Here is an 18,296-nt window from a genome sequence, read left to right as displayed (position 1 = left end):
GCTCCCGATACTCTGCTTGGTTATATGTGAAGCATCTGTTCAATAGGGTTAATATACAACCCGTATATTAATCTTAAAAACACTCCCAGTCCTCCTCAGCTGTGAAGCCACGTACTTGTTGTCCAAGCCTGTGTGTTCTCGCTAAATAAATGTGTGCAGCATTCACTGTCCCGTGGGAAAAAATGCAAAGTTGAGCTTCATGCAGATCACCCTGATAGATAACCAGAATTTTAAGTCAGAATGTAAATTGGGCCACAGATGGTAGACACACTTAAATTAACCTAAAACTAACATAATTAAAATGCCACAGCCCATACTGTTTTTTTTAATTATTAGAATATAGACATTAAGAGAATAAATCGTTATGCAAGTACTTTTACTTTTAATACTTAAAGTACATTTAAAATCAGGTACTTTTTAATTTTACTTATGTAGGGTTGTCATTGTTGTACTTCTACTTTTTGTAAAGTAAATATATCTCTGGTTATTTGTACTTTTACTTAAGTACTGAGATTCATTACTTCCTCCACCACTGAGTACTGCATGTAATGAGGGCTGATGGAAAAGCAAATGGTTATCCAGCCTCAGCTAATCATTACATTCATTCTCCCAAAAAGAGATTAAGTTGCTTCGTACGTCACATTCGGGATACTGTGTGTACAAACACTGCGTTTAAAGAAAAAGAGAATGAGTCTGAATGTCATCTTAAGTCGGAATCAGTCCTAAAAAGCCATGATGTACCAGAGTTAATTGTGTGATATTGGTACTCCCTCTTGAGAATATTCTCACAACACTAGTTTCATGGAAACATACAGTATACTCATTTGTATTTCCTTTGGCTGACACTTCAGAAATGTATTTTTGTTATGTGCACAACATTTAAATAGAAACATTCTCTCTCTCCGGCAGATCATAACCATTTGAACAACGCAGCCTTGTCTCCCCTGGGTCCAGCCATGGCCTTGTCTCACCCTCACAACAACCTGGGAATAGGCTTCAACAAGTACACCTCGCTCAAGGCCGTGGGTGAGTAGGATTACACACACACACACACACACACACACACACACACACACACACACACACACACGGACTACATGGAGACAGACCCCTTCACAGCCATGTCTATTCACGTTTGCATAGCACTTACTACATAACAAGACGGAAACAGAGCACAGGCTTAATGTACAGAGGTCAATGATGATGAAAAATACTAAATGTCCCCCATATTAATACACACACTGAGTGGGGAAGTGGTTAAGGGAGAGCAAGCACTAATTAGGATAAGGATTTTATTTATGAGTCTGAGACTCATGTTTGAGTGCTGTTCTCCACATTATATTCACAGCAGCCATGATGTAAATATTATGACTGTGTTAGGCCACTCAAGACAACTCCACACCCTGATTTCAATAATCTCAATTTGTTTGGTCCATATGTTAGTGGGATCCCATATATAAAAACATTAGAATCAATTAAGTTCTTCACCACCACGATGCGTAAACCAATGCTGCAACACAAAACTGACCATTACAGGCACAGACTAGAGTGATGTATTGCATAAATGCCATTACCAAAGCTGTCCTCTGTGAAATGAACAGCACAAGACTGGAAACTTAAGTCAGGCTCATCATAAAGCTGTCACTGTTGATCAAGGGATTAGCAGCTAGATGTGGATTTACATTAACTGTGGATGTATAACAGCTGTGCCTTTTTGCACCTAAACCAATGGACTACATAAACCAATAGACTTCAATTAACTAAATGTACTGTGTGACATGTATGTTTATACATGACCATATGTGTGTATATTTTACACTTTACACTTTTTATATTTTATTTTAGTCAATACTCTCTTATAGACGAGTTAGTCATCTGCCTATACTGTGAGGCTGACAGTTATTGACAGCTTGCCTTTCTGTTAATAGTAGCTGTGAATCAGCTGTAGAAAAAATAAATATGATGATGGCTTAAATTCACTGCTGATGGTAACATACTGTAACTTGTGCAGGACTGATAACTCAACTGGTTCACAATTTAATAGAGAGGATAGTGTTCTGTCCAAATATTTGGACAAATTGTATTTTGATGCTTTGGCAACATTGTTATTGAACGTCCATGCCAATTAAGCCCTCTTTGAATTTGAAGCACACACCCGGCATTAGTGGGTGGAGAGTGACAGTAGTCTGGACAGAAGCAGTTTGAAGCCTTAAGCTTGCCCTCTGGCCTCTCTCTCTCTCTCTCTCTCTCTCTCTCTCTCTCTCTCTCTCTCTCTCTCTCTCTCTCTCTCTCTCTCTCTCTCTCTCTCTCTCTCTCTCAGAAACACACTCACTAAGAAAATGCACACATAAACATGCACATCATAAACATGTCCTTACCACCACACACACAGACATACTTCTTTCTACTGCACAGGCGCATATAAGGGTCATAAGCGTAAACATGTACACAGGCACACACACCCATACCATCTATCATCTGATCACTGCAGACAGATTAGGACGTGGTGACGACGATGAGGAACGACAGTTTGACACATGTACATGTGCTATTCATTGACACAATATGCAAATAGAAACATAGACATGTTCTGCCCAGCTGAAGAGTATCAGACACAGAAACTGAAGAGCATTAGACATCTAAAGCTTCTAAGGACCGTTTGTTGAGCGCAGCCCCCTTTTAGCTACTTTTGTAACGTTTGTCAAGCTTTTCCATTCTTGTACAGCAAATAACTCAGTTTACAGTCATAACGGTGGCAGATTAACTAATCCTTTTTTAAACAATTGATTCTTGATTTCAGACCGTGGTAAACAAAAAGTAACAGCCCAGTGGGTGAGCTAACTGTAGTTGTCAACAGGGCCTTTTTTTCTAACATAACCTGCAAGCTAACATATGTAATAGCATAGTTAGCTAACCATATGCTGCTTGTGTTACAAGCCTAAGGCATGAGTTACCTGTTCACATAATGTCGCTGTCGGTAAAAAAACCTTGTATGTCCAAAACCATTGCGTTTCAGGGAAATAAAATAAAGGCTTGAAAATATTTTTTTGAGCTATTTACCTCAGATGAAAATGCCTATTTGTAAAACCTACAGATTTAGGAACTACCTCTATTCATGTAAAAAAAAAAAAAAAAAAGACAAAATATGGAGATATGAGGTTTGTGCACGACAGCGATGATATGATGTGTCACCTTTTAAACAGGAAAGGCTAGACAGAACTAACTTACATGAGTTGTTCACTGTATTTATTCAACAGAATGTATCGCTTTCTTTTTCTCTTCATCAAAATCTTTTTCTTTCTTGATCACAACAATTTTGTACCGTCTAATCAGATAAGACAGTAAGAAGGGAAAGGCCAGCAAAGTGAGAGTGGAAAGTGAGTGAAGATAAGGAGAGCAGGAAAGAGAACATCTCATCTCACTATTCTACTCAGTCAGTGAGAAACAGAAGCAGCAGCAACCCCCCAACCACTCAGTGATGAGTGTGAGAAGTCAGCCACATTTCACTAAAAAAAAACTACCTGAAAATAACAAATCCCTCTCACACATTGAGGCGCAGCGCTCCTTTCTCTTTCTCACCTCTCTCTCGACGTCAAGGTGTTCAGTTCTGTCTCTGTTTGATGTCACACAGACGATGAACTGCTCCTCTTCGTGCCTTTCTGTTTGGTATCTACTGTGTTTGTCTCTCTCTAACACACACACACACACACACACACACACACACACACACACACACACTTCTCTGTATTTGTTCTTCGGTTCCAGTACAGTTTAGGTGTGTCGTGCTTTCTGCCACTGATCCTCTGGCACTGTGTGTGCACATGCTCTTAATGATGCTCCTAACAGCTAACACAACAGATGTATGACAACACGCACACTCATCCAGCATTTCCACGCATTGATCAACATGCATACACTGTGAAACACTCTCAACTTCTCTTCTTTTATTCTCTCTGTCTATCTGTATTCGTGCACACACCCAGGTGCGTAGGCAACATAGAAGTTGGCACATGACACACTACAAATAATGACAATGGCAGGAAAACAATATCAAATAGAAAAATGTGTATTATTTTGCCCTCATTCAATTTTGCCTCTCAGGCTACATACACTCTGCCCTATCTTCGTGCTGGAGTTTTTTGGAGCAGTCTGAGCGGAAGATCAGACACTAGTAAGGGTTGAAATAAGCGCTGCTACGTCCTCTGTAATTACCTTGAGTAAAAAAAAACAAAAAAAAATAATATTTAAAGAGTTTATTTGACATCTCTGAAAAAGACTTAGAATTGAGCATCAATCCAATCAGTTAAACAGTTCTCTCTGTGGTAAAGATAGCTAAAAATACCAAATTCTATCATAACGTAACAGGTCTCTATCAAGGAAACTAACCACATTTTAAGTATGGTTAGTCACTAATATTGCAGATGTTTACAAAACATTTATTTTGTCCAATTGTGTTTGATATACTACCAGTTTTAGCTTTGCTTTTTTAAATAATTATTTGTACTCTTTGTGTCCTATTACCTGTTATGCACTCACAAAGAAAGAAACATAATGAACACATGGTCCAATCATCTTTTCACACATGCTTATCAGTTCTCTCACTGGGCAATAAACAAGGCAACGGTCCAGAGATCCTGGCTGTGTGGACAAAGTCATGGCTAGGACACACACCAGTCTGGGTGGGATAGCTGACCATTTGCCAGGTGAAACAGCAGGGGTCTGGACCAAGCTTCTTTGAAATCTTTATAAACACACTGGGACTTCATGCAGCTGTTTACAGCGCACGGTTGTTTTTCTGAACTCTCTCATTGAAGAAGACACAAGAGATGAAACTTGAGAAAAGGAAGCAGTAAGCACAAAAGGGGGAAATGATAGAAAAGAAGAAGGTTCATAACAGGTCAGAGAGGTTCGGGACTCTCTGACAGCAAACCTGTGCCAGGTGAAGCAGCAGGACTTTGGCTCAAGCAGCTCTGATATATCTATCTTAATTAAAGGAGGATAGGTGGACTGGCTGAGAAAATGTTGGATAAAGATGTGAAAGGTTAGAGAGTGAGAGGACGGAGACAGAATGAAGCGAGAAAAGGAGAGAGATAAACTTACAGGTTAACATTTAGATGCTCTGGGTTGGTCTTGAGGAAGAAGTTATAAATATTAACAAAGACTTTATGTGTGATCCATAGATATCCATCCAGGTGAGTGTCAGGTTGCCAGGAAAGAGAAAAGACATAAGGTGGAGGGATATTCTCGAAGAGGGTGTGAAAGACTGTTTGCCAGGACTCCACGTTCTGGGCGAAGACTGCCTGAAGTCTTTAATTAAAGTCTAATAATCCAACAGCCTGAGCTGTGTTTGAAAAAAAGTAGTTTTGATAGATCTTTTTTTAAATATTGGAGCCATTTTTAATTAATTTTAAGAGTTACGTAAACAAACACAGTACATTGTTTGTCATTTAAAATAAAATAAAAAACTAAGACTCACTACGACAAGATTAAATTATTAGATATTTTTGCAGTGTGTTTGCTGCATTTAGCATTTAGTGTGTACTTCAGGTCACATAATGAGTGAAATACATTTTGGGATTTTTTTTATCACTACATGAACTGGAGTGATCTCAAATTCCCCAAAAGACAGCTTTGAAGTTGAAGGAACTCTACTGGTTAAAAACATTTTTTTAATGTATTGCACTTCAGGATATAGTTCCTTTACAAGCAATGATGAGAAAAAACATTGAAAAAAAATGCACTCGTATTTTTATGAGGTGGAAAGGAGATCCCAAAGTTAAGTGCCAAATATGTCAGTCTGAATTAAATTGAAATGTGCATTAGGTGGTGCTAACAGCATAAAAGATTTCTATTTGAGGTAGAGGTGCAGCTATAAGAGCATGGCATCTGGGGGGCAAAAATGTTCACAATCTGTGTAAGACAATGAAGTGTTGAACAAGCAGTTACAGGACACTCTTGCAGTCATGGAAAACGTGGAAAAATATGAAAGCAAAGTAGAGAGTTTAAGAGGTTTAGGATGCAGATATCACTTATATAACATACAGTAGGTACTGTATTTAAAGCGGCCAGCCTGTTGTCAACAATTAGTAAAGTCAGAAAAGGACAAAAATCACCTTGAAAGTTCATAAAAAGTTCAGGAAAGTTATTGCTAAGTTGAGGCTGCAAAACTGCCCCACTCATTAATAATTAATTAGAACCCCGACAGAGTGACAGAGTTGTCGAATTCAATTCTTTTTAGGCACCGACCGAATTGCGTCCTTAGTATCGAGTATCGAAAAATGCCTCATTATTCAATAACAAATTGCAATACCTAAGGAGCAAATCTCATGCAGTTGCCCAGATATGGCCCAGAGGCCTTGCTTTAGGCTGCTGCTGGATAGATAGCAGAGGCTGAGTACGGAATAAATAAAATACAGATGGAAAGATTGGAAAATGAGAGAGAGAGAAAGAGGGAGAGAGTGAAAAGAGAGTAAAAGAATAGGCAGATGGAGAGGAAGGCACACAATACTGTCACAGATTCCTCCTGCTGGCAACATGTGTGGAAACACTCAAATGGACAGCAACAGCAGTTGTTGAAGGAAAGAAGGGTGTGTTTAATTCATTGTGTCTGTGCCGTCCCAGATTTGAACCAATTCTCTCTCAAATTCTGCTGCTGTAGCTTCAGCTGCTGTATATTACACCAAAAGGAGAGACACAATGTAGACAATCAATAAATGGTACAAAAACTGAAACAAACAATAAGACTGCAAAAACATATCTACATGCATTTAAAAGACAGGGCTTGTGCAGACCTCTGCATATTAAACCAGCATTTGTAGCAAGTACTGGTGACGTCAAATGAGTGTCTTCACGTCATTGTGACGAACAGGCAGGTAAAAGCTGCCAAAACCATGTAACGCACTTTACTGCAGAGACACATACTCATCAAGCGGATTATTCCCTTTATGTAAATGTGTTCTTTGTTGCACAATGCCTGGCGCACATACAGTTGCACACGCAATGTACATAAATATAGGAACCCATAGACACAAATGCACTCTAATCCTCAACACGTTCTTCCATATCTTGCAAAATGTAAATGAAAGCAAAGCAGTTTCTCTGTTCATTCTCCTCATTCTTAGACATCACTATTGTGAGACTTTATTTCTTTCTAAAGAAAACATATACCTCTTAAATATCTGTTGTTTTAACAATTAAATTGATTCATTTAATTGCTCTTTCTCTCACAATTCAATTCAATTTTATTTTTAGTGTCAAATCATAACAGAAGTTATCTCAGGACACTTAACAGATAGAGTAGGTCTAGACCACACTCTATAATTTAGACCACGCAAGTCTGCAGGACATACTGTCTGCAGGGTTAACTACTTGTTGTGGTAACAACTGTAAACTGTGCTACATCGTGTCTCCCCCATCTGCAGCACTGTTGTCAGCCAGTGCGTCAGCATGCAGACCGTGCCGAAGGACAGTATTAATTAGGTGATCGAGACAAGAAAGTCTCCTATATGGTTCCAGGGCTTTGTTACCCACACTATTAGGCTGAGGGAGCAGCTAGGGTCGAGTTTTTGTTTTTACGTTTCTCATTCGGATCCATTTGCGATCCATTCCATTCTGAATAAACAAACAGCGCAGTTTACATGCTTCGTCCTTGTTGCATTACCTTTATTTATTAAGATAATTCTAAACAGATTTCTGTAGTTCAAACAACTCGGAATTGTAGTTGAGAACGTCAGTTATAACGGCCCACGTATTAAAAAATTGTCGGGTTTATATCGGGCTCGGGCTCATAATTACAGTTAATGTGTCGGGCCGGGCCGGGCTCGGACGCAACGTGCACGGGCTCGGGTAGGGTCGGGCTTGATTTTTTGGGCAAGATCTAAGCTCTAATGTAGAGCAGTGTACTCCCCTTTCTGGTTAAAAGTTAAAAGTTTCACATCAGCATCACTGCTGTGTTTGGTTTAGGTGCTGCACCTGTAACCACACCCAACAGTGATGTCACAGTGTAGTGACACACCGTGGAGTAGCAACACATTCTCACTCCCATCGCGTCAAAAAGCGATGCTTGGTCAGGTGCCTTTGGCGTTTGTTATTGACGCAAAAAGTCTCCTTTAGCGTCATATTTAGACGCACTTGGTCAAAGGTCTTGGCGTCACTTTTCGACGCTCTGGGTCAGGACGTACGTCTAACTGACATGCGGCACAAAAACGGGACAGTTAGGTTTAGGAAAAGTTACGTTTCAGTGACACGCGGGACAAGAACTGGACACAAACACTGGTCTCCTGAGTGAAAGTCCTGTGTTGTTTGACCCATCCACCACCCCAACCTACCTCCCTACGTGGATTTTCGCTCTTTCATACTACCCGCTACCATTGCCGCGCTTAATACTACGTCATTTTGGGTGATTTTTGCAGCAGTATTTTACGAGTTGGGAGTGAGAACGGGTTGGCAGTACACTGGTACATTCAATGGTACTGTTGAAGGTAGATGTTGTAGAGTAGTCGTGAGCAGATATTGACACTCAGGATGAGTCAAAGAGGATGTTGAAATGATGGGCTTTTATTATAATTGTCCCAATTAAGGCCCACAGGCAAAACAAACAATTAACAAAACCAAAATTAAAAAGAAAAGAAAAAAATAAATACTTTCACCAAAAAATAAAATAAATTGACATGAGAGTCAAAAATTGATAAATGATACAGAGATACAGCTGTATATAAGTTGACTTTTCAAACTAGTCACCTGAGCCTTCCACAGACTTACGTCCTCACCCCTCTCGCTCCCCCAACAACTGAAACAGCCAGTCTATAAACGCCTGTAGCGCGCCCCTGGAATTGGAACATACCAACTAAAACTAACATACAGGGGTGGCTAAGGTGAGCAGACATTAAAAGCTACAAACAGCCAAAATTATTAGATCTAATAAGCTAGAAATTTACAGAAGATTATTTACCTGACTCACAAAAACATTGCATTAAGCCACAAGATAACTTGACGGACAATAAAATAATTACTCCTAATCCCGGTCACTTCCTGTTACCCCGGATGTACAAACGTCATTTAAACTCCCCGATCGCGGCAAACTTTCCTTTATCAATGAAAGAGAGCAGACGCCGGTAAGCCACAAAGACTACATGTTATACTGTTACCTTTTAAACTAAATAAACAGCAATGCAGTTAACAAAGACGTAAGTGTTGTGTGATTATTATACATGGTTATGTTTGTGACAAACGGTATGGTTTTAAACAATAGAGAATGATGCATTGATGGATATGACTATATCCTATAAATCACCGCAGTATTAGATGTTAAATTTGTGCACAAGAACACTACAGGATTACTATGGGGAATTTGATGAATGGCTAGTTTAACAAACGATTTGAAACAGAGCATATTGACACGCTAACACAATAAACAGGCAACATTTACAGTCCGTCTTTGAGAGCTAAACTAGGTAGCGCATCACTACCGTGACGGCAGGCATGCGCCCCGTCACAGGTACATTGAGAAAAGCAGGCTTGTGTATAAATCTCTGGACCAGCTTGGAGAATTTTACTGAATGATTACTGGTGACTCTGTCTCCTTCCTCAACAGCTGCTGTTAAAGTGCCCTGGAGTTACACAATGAATTTGAAGTGTTCAATAAGAAATTACCAGACTGTGATTGCACTGGACAGTTTTCTTGACGTGTGAATGTTAGAGTACTCCTCAAGGTGTTCGGAAAATACAAATACTGTATAGGAAAATGTTCTCGGTCATCTTGGCTGGAATAAATTAGAAATCAATCGACAGCAATGGCTACAGTTGGAACACAGGCCTCTGCTAAACTTTATACTCTGTACTTTTCATAATAACATAAAAGATCTCTAACATTGTGTGTTGCGCCGTGGCTTCAGCAAAGCATCTCAGTCAGACCCATGCTTTGTGGGTGGGACTTTTTTACCATGTCATCACGGCCAGTAAAAAGGTACGTTGGGCCAGTAAATACAATTGGTCAGTTGCTCTATCGGGCCAGTTCTCAAAAAAGTTAAACTAATCATTTGATTTAAATTTTTTTCCAGACATTGCTATTTACGTTTCTAAGTCTGCTCTTCCCACCGAGATTTTGCTCTGTTGTTGGTCTGTCTTAGTGACAGCTAATTCAGAGCTTTGAGCTCAATTAAGGGCAACCCAGACTGTATACAGAGTCACAATCAAGCATTTTTACTGTATCAATTTGGAGAATTGGAAACATTTTGCCCCACATAATGAAGTTATGTTAAAAAATTGGTAAGTTAAGCTATGTAGCTATGTTCCCAGCGAGAGATATACTATATATATAGATAGATAGATAGATAGATAGATAGATATCTATAGAGATAGATATCTAGATAGATAGATAGATATCTAGATAGATAGATAGATATCGATATCTATAGAGATAGATATCGATATCTATAGAGATAGATAGATATCGATATCTATAGAGATAGATATCGATATCTATAGAGATAGATAGATATCGATATCTATATATATAGATAGATATCGATATCTATATATATAGATAGATATCGATATCTATATATATATATCTCTATATATAGAGATATAGATATCTCTATATATATAGAGATATATATATATATATAAACTTAGGGCGTTTTCACACATACCTCATTTGGTCCGGACTTTCGGACTTTTCAGTTTGATCCGAACCAAAATTACAGGTGTGAAACCTCCCCCGGACCACGGTCCGGATCAAAAGATCAAATTTTGGTCCGACCAAAAGAGATGGTCCGGTTTGTTTATAGTGTGAAAGCATTTTTTGGATGGTTCGGACTTTCAGACCAAATAGAAGAAGCTCTGGCAGGCTCTCCTTGTGTTAAAAGAGCGGGGAAGCTCCTTTAAGGAATAGCTTGGTGCTTAGTGTGTAGGCTACATGAGAGAGTGATGGTGAATGTGCTCAGAGCAGACAGCTGTCGGCTATCAGAGCTGAGAATACATCAGCAGTTTATTTGTTAAGTGGTAGTAAATGTACAGTGTAGGTTTCCGTTTGTCTCTGAATAAATTCTCCAGAAAGCTTCTCAACATCACAACAAAACAAAAAGAGCCGCGGCAGTAGGGGAGAGCAGCAGGCAGTAGGGGAGAGCAGCAGTCAGTAGGGGAGAGCAGCAGGCAGATGAAAAAACTCCGACACAGAGAGAAGATACGAGAGGACGGGAAAGCCTGTCTACAAACCAATCAATTATAAGTATCTGGAGACGCAGCTCACGTATGTGATGACGGCAGGACGTAGTTTTGTCACGTATAGATCTTTAGTGCGCTTGCATAACTGCAGTGTGAAACCAAAACTTACCGGATCAAATGTATAAAATGTAACAAAAACATGAACCTTGGTCCGGACCTTGGTTCGGACTTTCATGTGTGAAAACGCCCTTAAACTTAAAAAGTAAGGACATTTTTGTTTGGTAGATTATTTCTCTGTGGTAACAATGCTTTTTGGCAATAAATCTTATACTGTTGGAAAGCCTGTTTAGTTCCCTTTCAAATGGTGCCCCCTTTTGTAAGGAACATGCATTTGTGGAATGAGCAGCAGCGCTGAGTATGTGGGTTGCGCCCATGAAAAATTTGCCAAATCTTCTCTGCCAATGCCAAACAGCTTATTCTGCCATTGACTCGTTTGGTGGATTGGGTGAGTTTGAAGAAACAAGACATATTGGCAATTAAACAATTTATTCATTTTACAAACAGGAGCCTCAGTAGCGTGTGGAAGAACCATACACAGCCACAACAGCCTGGCTCCTCCTCCTCATGCTGGTCACCAACCTGGTCACACACTGCTGTGGGATGGCATCCAATTCTTCAACCAGCATTTGTCGCAAGTCAGCCAACATGGTTGTGTTGGCCACTCTGGCATGAACAGCACGCCCAAGATCCCACAAGTGTTAAATGGGGTTGAGGTCAGGACTGCTGGCATCCATTCCATTCTCTCCACTCCCACATTCTGGAGGTAGTCTCTGATAAATCCCGCCCTGTGGGAGCGAGCATTGTCATCTTGGAGGATAGAGTTCGGTCCCAGACTGTGGAGATATGGGATTGCCACTGGTTGCAGAATCTCATCTCTATATCTCTCTGCATTGAGATTGCCTCCAATGATGACAAGCCTCGTTGATCCAGTGAGGAAGATGCCGCCCCACACCATCACACTGCCTCCACCAAAAGGTGTTACTCTCTCAGGGCATGCAATCAGCATAACGTTCTCCGCGTCTTCTCCACACGTTGACCCTACGATCTAACTGCCGTAGGCAGAATCATCCAATCCACTAAACACCAAACCAGTCAATGGCAGAATAAGCTGTTTGGCATTGGCAGAGAAGATTTGGCAAATTTTTCATGGGCGCAACCCACATACTCAGTGCTGCTGCTCATTCCACAAATGCATGTTCCTTACAAAGGGGGCACCATTTGAAAGGGAACTAAACAGGCTTTCCAACGGTATAAGATTTATTGCCAAAAAGCATTGTTACCACAGAGAAATAATCTACCAAACACAAATGTCCTGGTCATACATCTTCTGACCAGACTATTGACATAATGTTATTATATTCCTGTCTGGAGTGTAATAATGATAAGATTAGACACAGGCACACAAACAGATTAAAAAAAAACACACAGATGTACTTTGTCATAAACATGTATTACAAGCTGATAGCAGCTGTGTCCTGTTATGTTATGAAAGAGACAGATGTTCAGATATTGAAAGATACCAAGTCTAAGAGGAAGACTTATACAGAGCAATAAGGGCACATGAATGAAGGAAAATTAAAAATGAAGAATAATGTTTTTCTATTTCTCTTCAGGAAAAAAGGACCATTAAAACGGGGATAAGCAAACAAGGTTGTTAGTGTCTTTAGGGCAGAGTGTGTGTGTGTGTGTGTGTGTATGTGTGTGTGTGTGTGTGTGTGTGGGGGGGGGGGATGACCGAACACCAGAGTCGAGTTCCACTCAGGGAGCTCACACTAATCTGACTCGACGTGCTAAACCCACTCTGTTTTTACTACCAACAAATCACCCTTTCTCCCTGTTTTGTCCACTATTTTCTTGATTCTCAGTCTTTCTCCCTCTTTTTGTTTCACTCTGATGCTGTTGGTATTTTTAACTCCATGGTCAGTGCGTAGACAGTTCAAAGCTCAAACACATAAATATGGAACAAACACTCACATCTTCATAGACACACACATACTGTACACTAGAGCTGTAATCAGGCCTTAAAAGTTAGGCCTGACCAGGCCCAAGCCCGACAGAATTCAGCCCAAGCCCGACAAGTACATTTTGATTGACAGCTTTTTAAAAGCCCAAACCCGTTTACAGCCTGGCATTATTCAAATGTGCGCGCGCACGCACACAGCTCTTTGGCCTTTGGTCAAGAATGAGTCATTTATACATTTTTTTTCCCATAATTTATTCATGACTAACGTAGGCTATAGGCCACTTGGAAGTTGGAACAAAGAAATAAAATAAGTCCTCCAGAGGCCAGCCTCCGTTTCACCTCTTCAGCATCCATTTTCGCGCTAATCGGAACGCATCACCTGACCGCTCATTTACCGCGTAACCCGGAGTGCAAGCCCGAGCCCATGTAAAATGTTAGAAATTGAGACCGAACCCGGGAAAGATCTTCAGCTCTACTGTCCACCCTGCAGGATTCATCGTCTTTGCCTTGGCTTATTTCTTACGTGCTTACCTGACCGATTTGACAGATTTGCCTGGAATTTGTGCGTGCATATACAGTATATGTTGTAATATCGTGTTTGTGTGTGACTACAGATGAGCTGTCTGACGGAATTCACGGTCAGGAATTTACTGTCTGAACGTGAATGTCAGAATGTCTCAATGTGATTAATGCCACACACACACAAAAAACAAAGCTAGTTAGCTGTTAAATAAGCCACAAGTGGATATATGTATATTTATATATATATATATATGAAAATATATTGCTTTTATCACTAACTGTCTTAACTTTTCATTATAATAATGTAACTATGTCCCCTTTGTTTCCCTTCTCTACTGTCCTTTCCGTCATCCAGACACGGCTGCAAGAGACTACTACAAGAGCTACCCAATGGTAGATTACACCCACCGCCAGTCCCCTCCCACTTTCCAGCCAATCAACTTCCACCCCAAGGACAAGCCCTTCCTTCCGCCACCCGACATCCATGCGCCACTTGCGATTACCATCAACACCTCCCAGATCCCCAAGCCTAAGATCTCCAAGACCAACACCCACCCGCTCACCTCCAGCTCGGCCTTCAAAGCATGGGACCCCAGTAAGAGCCACATCCAGCACCCGGTGGCCACCCACATGGTCCTCCAGGGGCAACAGCACCACCCCATCCAGCAGCAACAGCAGCAGCACCACCACCACCCTATCCAGCAGCAACAGCAGCAGCACCACCCTATCCAGCAGCAACAGCAGCAGCTGCACCACCCCATCCAGCAGCAGCAGCTGCACCACCCCATCCAGCAGCAGCAGCACCAGTCGCTGCACCAGCAGAACAGCCGGCGCCAGGCCTACTCCAACAAGAGACAGTTCAGCATCGAGACGCTGCCCGAGCTCTTCTCGCAGCCTCTGGGCTACGGCCACTCGCCGCACGTGCACCCCAAGCACAAGGGACTACCCACCAACAGCAAGACAGAGGTCACTGTCTGAACATGGGGATGAATGGGTGAATAGCCAGAAGAGGAAACCAAGTGGAGTTTTAGGCGACTTTCAAAGAAATGCTCCGATATCTTTTATATCCACAGCCGTAAATGGCGAGAGGGGAGAAAGCAAAATATCGTGTATAATCAGAATCTTTTTTTTTAACATCTTCCTCATCATTGTTGTCAACAATAATAAGAACATGAGTGATATTTGTGTACTTTTTAAGACCACTGGATCAAAACAGCAGCAGCAGATTAGCTGTGAAGGTGGCGGATCGGCAGGAGCTGGCTTTGAACGCAGTCACTCACACTAAATAATTGAGTGGCCTCTCAGTGTGTTGGCACAGCTCTCTCCTCCTTCTCCTCTCAACCTCCTCTCACCTCAATGACACTCTGCACTGCTCTGTAGCACCACTCCAATGCGCACAAATGTTCAAATCTCACACACAGACACTATTTACCCCAAAGACTAGCCCAGACGCACTCTGCCCACTTTTTCGGAGACAGTCAGAGAGGCTGGTTGGGGGGGGGGGGTGTTTCCCATAAGACTTTGGCTCCACATCAGCAGAGACAATGCCATTGTGTTGTCAGCTCCCATTGCCCTCCAGCACCTCCGGAGAGTGAGATATCAGCCTGGCAATTCATAACAGCGAGGCGGGCGGGGTGGGAGAAGAGAAGGGGTTGGTTATTCATCTCATTCCAGGGGTAAATGAGATGAGAAGGATCTTAACCGTGCACACACACAAAGGCACTACACACTTGTCAAAAACTACAGACGGTTCCCAGCAGTGTCAGAGACCACAGGCACCCCCCCACTGACACACACTTGTCTCTCTCTACACACTGATCTGGGGGAAGTGAATAAGCAAGAGCACTTGTTGGTTTTTGTAACGGTTTGTTGAGCTGCTCATTTCAATCACCGTCTCTTGTGTTGCTGTGGATGTTTACCTCTAACGAAAACCCAGGATGTGTCACGATGCCTTGAAAAAAAGAGCAAAAGAGTCTATGTATCCAGAAAGGTTGTTACAAAGCCATCGCTTTCTCTGCTCCGCACTAGATTTCACAAATGAGGCTGGGTTTATTTCAGAGAAATGTCAGCCAATGCTGTATATTGGTACAAGCATCGAGTTGTCCCAGCAAGTGAAATTAGGATGTCTGAATATAGATCATATACATCCTCAAAGATCCACTTTTTCTGTGTTCAGCTGACAGATCCATACGTTTGCAGAGACATGATTTCATAATCATAAACTCATGATTAAAATCATGAACTGTTTCTGGATGTAGGAAGAAAAAAGGAATGATGCGTTACAGGAACACCTTTTCCCACTATGTCTATTCCTAAACACAGCTGTTTGATGCATGTGTTTACTGCTGCAATGCTAACATAATCTGAAAGGCTGAAACCACTTGTTAGTGCACTGCCATTCACTTCACTCCCTATAAATTAAGTATTTTAAAATTAAAAAAGTATATGACTACTATCACCCAAACAAAGAGCCATGTAATTCCTGCTGTTATTGCATTCAAACACAGAAAACAGATCTAGTTTTTTTGGCAGGGAAATGGTCAAATTTGAAGCGTTATGTATGTTATTTACAAGTTGTGTCTTCTTTGCCGGCTTCGCTAGTGTTAGCCACATTCAGGACTCAGCTGGTTTTGTTTAGAGTTGGAGGGTGTGTGAACCCCGAAGCTTCATTGTGCGGACTTCTGGAGAGCTACATGCAGTCACCGGGGCTAACATTAAGCGAGCTGTTTATGGACAGTAAATACTGTAGGCTGGCTATTTGTTAAACCAAAATAACATAAATGGTGGGTGTGGAGTTGATATATTTTAATCTGGCATATTTCACAGGACAGCAATGGCTGCTGCAACACCACCAGTTTACTGAGGTACGCTGTCTTTGGGGACGGCCCAGTTGCCTTTCTGCCTCCATTCTTCCCTCTTCCATTAGATTTAGTGAAAGTGAAATGACTCGTAATCAACCTCATAATAATCCCTGTGATACAAGAATACAGTATAACCGCATTGTAAGTCAGCCTCACACATGAATGACAATGCAGGGTGATTGGGTCAGCTAGAAATTGCCTCAAATGTAGATCCCTATGTAGTTAGCCACAATTTCCGCTCCAGGTGGCTACTTTCTAGGTTTGCACACTGTTAATCCTCCTGTTTTTCCTGGGATTCACCTGAATGTTACCCTTCTTTCCCACTGTTTCACCATTTAAATATTTTCCCGTAAATCTCCCATATTGTTTTACCTTTCTAAAAAACCTTTTTGATGTGTTTGCTACATTCTCCTCCAGTAAAGCAGATGGCAGTATGTAGAACATTAGCTGTAATATGTGACAATCAGTCATTCAATCAAATGGCACCTGCCAATAAAAGAAGAAGAAGAAGGAAGGATCGATGAACGTGAGAGGGATGGGGGAGTACCTGCCAAAAAGGCTTTTGTGCAAATATCAGCTTACCCATTCTTAATGAAGAGCAGCATTGGCCCAAGTAAAGTTTTTCATAAACCACCTAATTGTAGTTACTTAAAATGTAGGACCTGCAGTAGTTAACCCAATACTTATACTTATTTTAAAGCATGTGATTGCCTAGTGGTAATTTAAGGATTCACTGTGTATACCCACTGTGTCTAAATGTAATGGTTATGTGGGCAATGGTGGGGGCGGTGGGGCGGCCCCAAACATGTCGCTTATTTTCAAATCCCAATGTTGACAGGTATGGCTTTCAGTCAGACTCGGACACATGCGTTTGAAATGATTCAAGCTAAAATAATGTTTATTTTGAAAGATGTAGGAGGCCAGCACAGCTTACCCAGATATGTTTTGTGCAAATCCTTGTTTACCCGAAAACGGAGGTGGTTAGTGCAAAGTTACCACGATCCATATTGACACAATAACCTAATTTAATTTAATTAAGGAATACGCCAGATTGAAATATACCAAAATTTCTCTTTAAAGGCACCTTTGACTAGCCTGGCTCCACCCTCCTACGTACTTCCGCTCAATTTTCATTTCCCTGGGTTTGCGGTATATTCTTGGGTTTTCTCCGGCCAAATATTTGGCAGTCCAATCAGCGAACAGAGGGAGTGGCTGAGAATGATGACGTTGAGGACGTGCACTAGAAAGATGTGAGCGAAGTCATTCGGTCCGTTGTGGCAGCAACGCTGGCAAATATCCAGAAGTTAAAGCCCGAGCAAGAACAATATTTGCTGAGTTGTGTTGGTGGCCATGATGTTGTGGCCCTCCTCCCCACGGGGTTCGGGAAAAGTTAGATTTTCCAGCTCGCTCCATTAGTGTTGAAGGAGTTGGCTAAGGCTAACACTAGCGATGCTAATGCTAAATATAAGCCATAGTTGTCGGTCTCCCCTCTTGTTGCACATGCGCATGACATACATCACGACCAAACGTTAGTGATTGGTTATGGCAGATCCAGAGTGGCTCTGGGCAGATCCAATAGTTTTAAACTTCAACAGAGTACCCCCCTTTTAGCCTGGTAGGACCAGGCTAACCTTTGACGGCTGGGCTGACTAGAGTAATTAGTAAAGTAATAGTAACTTTTTAAATGAGTAATATATGACATTCTAGTAAATTTGTTTAATTTG

The 18,296-nt window shown here is 41.3% G+C and overlaps 1 protein-coding gene across 2 annotated transcripts in view; it reads left to right on the top strand.

The window, feature by feature from the left end:
- Window positions 1–17,665, top strand: part of LOC116065323 (protein shisa-9) — a 109,178-nt gene extending 91,513 nt beyond the window's left edge. Inside the window, exons 5-6 of one of the 2 annotated variants that reach the window (XM_035996742.1) lie at window positions 910–1,026; window positions 14,067–17,665. In XM_035996742.1, coding sequence (XP_035852635.1) covers window positions 910–1,026; window positions 14,067–14,689 — 740 coding nt within the window. In that variant the 3' untranslated portion in view covers window positions 14,690–17,665. The remainder of the gene's footprint in view (window positions 1–909; window positions 1,027–14,066) is intronic. The other variant, XM_031320777.2, reaches the window with a different exon arrangement.
- The last annotated feature ends 631 nt before the right edge of the window (window positions 17,666–18,296 follow it).

This window comes from Sander lucioperca, chromosome 21 (genome assembly GCF_008315115.2).
Source record: "Sander lucioperca isolate FBNREF2018 chromosome 21, SLUC_FBN_1.2, whole genome shotgun sequence".
Taxonomy (NCBI): domain Eukaryota; kingdom Metazoa; phylum Chordata; class Actinopteri; order Perciformes; family Percidae; genus Sander; species Sander lucioperca.
Note: the sequence above shows the minus strand (reverse complement) of the source record. Positions and strands in the feature narration are given on the sequence as shown.